The sequence below is a fragment of the Etheostoma spectabile genome, chromosome 18 (genome assembly GCF_008692095.1).
Source record: "Etheostoma spectabile isolate EspeVRDwgs_2016 chromosome 18, UIUC_Espe_1.0, whole genome shotgun sequence".
NCBI lineage: Eukaryota > Metazoa > Chordata > Actinopteri > Perciformes > Percidae > Etheostoma > Etheostoma spectabile.
The window spans coordinates 14,728,449-14,734,321 of NC_045750.1; the positions used below are offsets into that span (position 1 = coordinate 14,728,449).

At 40.9% G+C, this 5,873-nt stretch overlaps 1 protein-coding gene across 1 annotated transcript in view; it reads left to right on the plus strand.

The window, feature by feature from the left end:
- Positions 1–5,873, plus strand: part of ddx1 (DEAD (Asp-Glu-Ala-Asp) box helicase 1) — a 9,321-nt gene that overhangs the window by 781 nt on the left and 2,667 nt on the right. The window contains exons 4-22 of the mRNA XM_032542396.1: positions 99–128; positions 248–344; positions 562–609; positions 731–814; positions 936–1,019; positions 1,109–1,185; positions 1,274–1,346; positions 1,458–1,534; positions 1,625–1,739; positions 2,031–2,169; positions 2,838–2,898; positions 3,025–3,123; positions 3,296–3,385; positions 4,037–4,225; positions 4,418–4,469; positions 4,657–4,803; positions 4,967–5,058; positions 5,145–5,217; positions 5,374–5,446. Of these exons, the coding sequence (XP_032398287.1) occupies positions 99–128; positions 248–344; positions 562–609; positions 731–814; positions 936–1,019; positions 1,109–1,185; positions 1,274–1,346; positions 1,458–1,534; positions 1,625–1,739; positions 2,031–2,169; positions 2,838–2,898; positions 3,025–3,123; positions 3,296–3,385; positions 4,037–4,225; positions 4,418–4,469; positions 4,657–4,803; positions 4,967–5,058; positions 5,145–5,217; positions 5,374–5,446 (1,700 nt within the window). The remainder of the gene's footprint in view (positions 1–98; positions 129–247; positions 345–561; positions 610–730; positions 815–935; positions 1,020–1,108; positions 1,186–1,273; positions 1,347–1,457; positions 1,535–1,624; positions 1,740–2,030; positions 2,170–2,837; positions 2,899–3,024; positions 3,124–3,295; positions 3,386–4,036; positions 4,226–4,417; positions 4,470–4,656; positions 4,804–4,966; positions 5,059–5,144; positions 5,218–5,373; positions 5,447–5,873) is intronic.

Consider the following 5,873-nt stretch of genomic DNA (forward strand, 5'->3'; position numbering starts at 1 on the left):
AACCACCAACCTTCCAATTGGCAGGCACTACCACTGAACCACAGCCATCCCATGTACCCTGCAAGTTTTATATATGATTTTCTTTTCTTTGTTTTTAGGCAGCAGAAACTGGTAGTGGCAAAACAGGAGTAAGTACTTGACAGCCACTCACTTGTAAAATACAACTTTACCTCTGCAGTTTGCATTTAACATCAGGCCAAGTAACATGCAAATGCTTAAGTTAAGCGTAATACTTCGTCATCCTCAGGCCTTCAGTATCCCAGTGATCCAGATCGTGTATGAGACCTTGAAGGATCAGCAGGAGGGAAAGAGGGGCAGAGCTTCCATCAAGACCGGAGGAGCTAGTAAGACCACTTAACATAATATTGAGACTTATTATGTTGAAGTCTGTGTGTTTTATATGCCAGGTAAAATCCTCATAAATTTGTTCAGAACTCTCTAGTTTAATAGAAGTAGGCTTTTCAGTATCACTGAGGATCCTATATAATATAACATTTATGAAAACAGTGGTTTGTACTCTGCAGAAATTGAACCTGCCATGTTTTTTTTGTTTTGGCTCAGTTTTCAACAATTGGCAGATGAATCCTTATGATCGCAGCGCAGCCTTTGGTAAGAGGAGAAACAATAATAAGTGTTACAGTTCAACCCGTTTGAACTGCAACTGTAAATATTCCAGCTTTGTTCTTTGTCTTCTATCTTTATTGACCCTTTTTTGTGTTTATCTGTACAGCAATTGGTCCAGATGGACTGTGCTGCCAGAGCAGGGAGTTTAAAGAGTGGCATGGCTGTCGCTCCACAAAAGGGGTTAGCAAAGGTACTTAAAATTGATCAAATAGGATTTAAAACCAGACATGTTAGGATTTCAAGACAACATACATGCGTTTAACAGGAAACCAAATGGTTACCTGTACTTGTCCATGTCTTTCTGTGTCCAGGGAAGTACTACTATGAAGTGACCTGCCATGACCAGGGTCTGTGTCGTGTTGGCTGGTCCACCAGTCAGGCAGCCCTGGACTTGGGTATGCTCCTCTACTCTTCACAATCTCCATTCTGTAAAACCTACAACTTCTTTTAATAATCTGTCTTAAAAAGATGTCTTTATTTTCAGGAACTGATAAGTATGGTTTTGGTTTTGGTGGGACTGGAAAGAAATCCAACAACAAGCAGTTTGACAGCTATGGAGAGGTAACAATTAATGAATATTCAGATATGTAAACAATTGTAAGGATACTTTTCAAACATGTTTTCTCTTTGATATCTTGCCTCTTTGCAGGAGTTTACCATGCACGACACTGTCGGATGCTACTTGGATCTAGACAAGGGCCAAATATCCTTCTCTAAAAATGGTGCTGTCTCAGTAGATATGATTCTTACTATCATAATGTACATCAGTGCTCGGTGGTCAGTAGCAAAGTTACTCATATTTCTAGCCCCTTCTCTCTGTTTTCTTCTTTCAGGTAATGACCTGGGTGTGGCTTTTGAGATCCCTCAACATGTGAAGAATCAGCCCTTCTTTGCCTCCTGTGTGCTCAAGGTATCCCATCAAAAATAATGGCAGAACACAAACCCAGCAGGTGCCAGATTTACACCATACAAATTACTCTTTTTCTCATCTGTGTTCCAGAATGCAGAGTTGAAGTTCAACTTTGGAGGAGAAGACTTTAAAAATGCCCCTAAGAGTGGGTTTGTTGCCCTGAACCAGGCGCCAGAGGGCCACACAGTCAAATCTTCTCAGTCAGGTGTGTGGATGCAACCTCATTTCAGGTGCAGCGAGAAAATATACGAAATGTGATTGTGAGATAGATATTATACGCTTATCCACGTTGAACGAGAGATAATTTGATGGCTGGACTAGCTAATATATAGATAGTATAGTTCTTTTTGCAATTAAAAGCCTTCTTTTGCTAAATATTTTTATATCTATATAACACGTTTTATCATTGCTGATGCACCTGAACGCATCGCCACAAACACAATGCCACTGGTATACTCCAGTGATGAATAGCTGCCTTTGATCTATGTGTGTGCAGGCAGTGCCAAAGTGAGTCAGGTGAAAGCATCATCCAACGCACCCAAAGCCCTGATCATCGAGCCTTCTAAAGAATTGGCCGAACAAACTCTCAACAATGTCAAGCAATGTGCAAAATATGTTGAAAACCCCAAACTCAGGTATGAATATACAGAGCTGGTATCGACATGGTTGGATGAGTGTTAAAGTCTAAGCTTGATTTATACTTCTGCATTAAATCTATGCCGTTGATACGCACTTAGGTACGTGGAGACACAAACCTACGCCAGACCCAATGCCGTAGCCTGACGTGCACCTCTCGAAAAATGTAACTACATGTTGCGGCAACATACGTTGCTTGGCCGTGTCTTGGCAGCGTTGCATTTCCCCCAACTCATTTCCTGGTTCTTCTTCTCCTAAACAATAATTAAATAAAGGAAAATGTTAACTTTTCGTGCTACGGATTTTTCACCTTGGTCAGAAAGCACAGGGGAGACAGTTTCTCTACCCGCTTCAAAGCTAATCGGCGCCCCTCTGTCACTTTCTCCCTAGCTCTATCACACACTCCGCACACCCACACACACACTCACCGGCTCAACGCACACCCAAGCGCACAAATATAAACTTTGGGCCACTTACGTAGGCTACGGCGAAACCTCTGCTTGGAGCCTCCGCAGAACTATAAATTAAGCTTAAGTCATTGCATTCTGCACTTGCTTGCATATTCCAGTATATATGTAAAACTTGTTTTATACCAGCAGATGGTGCCAGTGTTTAATATAAAATGTTATCATCAGTATATACAGTAATTCGTCATGTGTCACTACAGGGAGCTGTTGGTGATTGGTGGTGTGGCTGCCAAAGACCAGCTGGCTGCTCTGGAACTGGGGGTGCGTGACATCTACGGTCTCCAAAGAAACGTTTAATGAGTTTGACCAGTTTTAACCAACAGACATCTTCTTTTTGTCTTTTTTTTTTTTCCTGTTTTGTGCTTCTTAATGTCATCTTATAATTAGATCGACATTGTGGTGGGGACACCCGGCAGACTGGACGACCTCATATCCACTGGGAAGCTCAGTCTGGCCCAAGTCCGCTTTCTCGTCCTGGATGAGTGTGTATGTACAACACATCTACTGTTACATCAGAAGCATATATTTTTTCACCAGCCTACAAAGTACAAATACTGTTTTTGTAAATGGTTAATTCACATCAACAGCATAGCATAACAATCAGCATAACAATCCCTGAAGTCACTCACTTTTTGTCTTTGTCCTCTGCGTCCCTCAGGACGGCCTACTGTCCGCAGGCTATACAGACTTTATCAACAGGGTCCACAACCAAATCCCTCAGGTCACTTCTGACGGCAAGAGACTGCAGGTAACACTTAAAATAAATTGCATGCGTGACAATAAACATTTCAGCGACAACAACTAAGACCACTTTAAACTGTAACGTAGGCGCAAAACAACCCACTTAACTGATAGTCAGCGCAGTCGTGGTGCAGTTTCTGAAAACTTTTCATATGCGAGGTACAGGTGGATACAGGATGTAAACGATGCTCTCTGGGGTTAACCAGCTAGCAAAGCATTTAGCATGTAAGATAAAATATGTCATTGATGGGGTAAGTCCAAGTGAACTATTTCAGTTTTGTCCATCCGCACATACTATATATTATAGTAGTAGTAGTATATTCTGCACTCAATCCATTCAACCTCTTTTTGTCTATGTTAAATAGCTATGTTGTGTTTATGGATTTTTTTTTTTCTTTTTTTTCTTTTTTGTAAACATTTAAAAATTACAAACCGTGACAATTAAAAACAATATACTGAGACTGTGGAAAAAAACAAAAGAAAGGATAGACTGGTGGGAAGGAGACAAAACAGCACATTCAAAAACAGACACCTACACAGACACCAGACAAGGGACCAAACACCTGCACCACCAAGGCTACTTCCTGTTACATACTTGGCAATAAACCCTTTTCTGATTGTTCTCATGTATCTGATCAGTTGATATCTTCTCTTTCAGGTGATTGTTTGTTCAGCCACTCTGCATTCGTTTGACGTAAAGAAGCTGTCTGAGCGTATTATGCACTTTCCCACTTGGGTGGACCTGAAGGGGGAGGACTCTGTCCCTGAGACTGTCCACCACGTGGTAGTTCCTGTCAATCCTAAGACCGATCGTCTCTGGGAGCGCCTCGGCAAGAACCACATCCGGGTGAGTCCCTTATGTCGGCCCAAAGATGCACGTCATGTCGACATAGTCTGAGTAATAAGGGGGGGGGAAATGCAGCGGGATTTGCTTTGCTGTTTCGTTTCCATTGTGGAGCATTCAACACATTTTAAAGCTTGTATGTTGTTGCTCTCACTTTAGATTATTTAGTTGACAAAGTGTTTCTTCTTTGGATAGACTGATGAAGTCCATGCCAAAGATAACACCAGACCAGGAGCCAATTCTGCAGGTGAGAGCACATAGGCAACACAGTTTGGACCATTTGCTTTCATCCCTCTAGTTTGATGTGTCTTTGAGGGGCATCTCCGGTCAATGTACATTACTTAAACAACACAACACATATATATGATAAAGTAATTTACTTCTATGAATAGTCATGATTAAGAAAAAAAAAAAATGTATGTGTGCGTTTTTAGAAATGTGGTCAGAAGCCATCAAGGTGCTGAAAGGCGAGTACACAGTGAGGGCCATCAAAGAGCACAAGATGGACCAGGCCATAGTCTTCTGTCGCACCAAGATTGACTGTGACAACTTGGAACAGTACTTCATTCAGCAAGGAGGAGGTAGGAGGCATTAGTTCCACTCTTCGGCCGACACTGGACATTCAGTCAGTCTCTGAGTGGGAGCATACCATTGCAGACACACACTTGACAACATAATCTACGTTTGACTTCTCTCAGTGACAAATTCAGAATCCTTCCTCAGTTTTGGTCTTTTTTTCTTTAGGTCCAGACAGTAAAGGCCATCAGCTTTCCTGCGTCTGTCTCCATGGTGATCGTAAGCCCAATGAGCGAAAAACTAACTTGGAGCGATTTAAGGTAAAAGAACAGCTTAATGATACCCTTTTACAAATTACAACCATGTCCTGTCTGTCGATGTTTGAAGGTCTTCTTTGTGTTCCCAGAGAAAAGAAGTAAAGCTGCTGGTCTGCACAGACGTGGCTGCCAGAGGAATCGACGTCCACGGAGTTCCTTATGGTAAAATATATTTGATTTCCAATACGGAATCTAATTTTTTTTACTTACCTTTTCAACTGCTGATTATGTACACTTTTCATTACAAAAGAATACTTTGCTGTATTTTGTCTGTATCTTTTGCCATCAGTTCTCACAGCTTTCATCTTTTTTCTCCAGTGATTAACGTCACCCTGCCAGATGAGAAGCAGAACTATGTTCATCGTATCGGCAGAGTTGGCAGAGCCGAGAGGTAAGCACTGACGTTCCCGAAAAATAACCATGAGAGATTTTGTTTGTAAAATCCTTTTCATGTATTAAGTTCATCTTCATTGCAACCTAACGCTTTCACATGATATATCTTTAACCCTTGTATGGTATTCGGGTCAAATTGACCTATGAGAATACCTGAAAATCAACGGCCTTACCTTATTTTCTGGGATAGACATGTATTCCTGACTCGATTCAGAAAATTATTCTGGACATGACCACTAATGTTTTTTCCATAGTGGATTCTTAACATGAATTATAACCTTATGACAAAAAAACGAACACCACTTCCATTTTTAATTGTTTTAGTAGAGACTGATTGCATTCCCTAAACATATACGTTATCTCAATTGTTAAAAAATAAGATAAAGACAATATTTGTTAATAGATTATGAAGTAAAATTTTATTT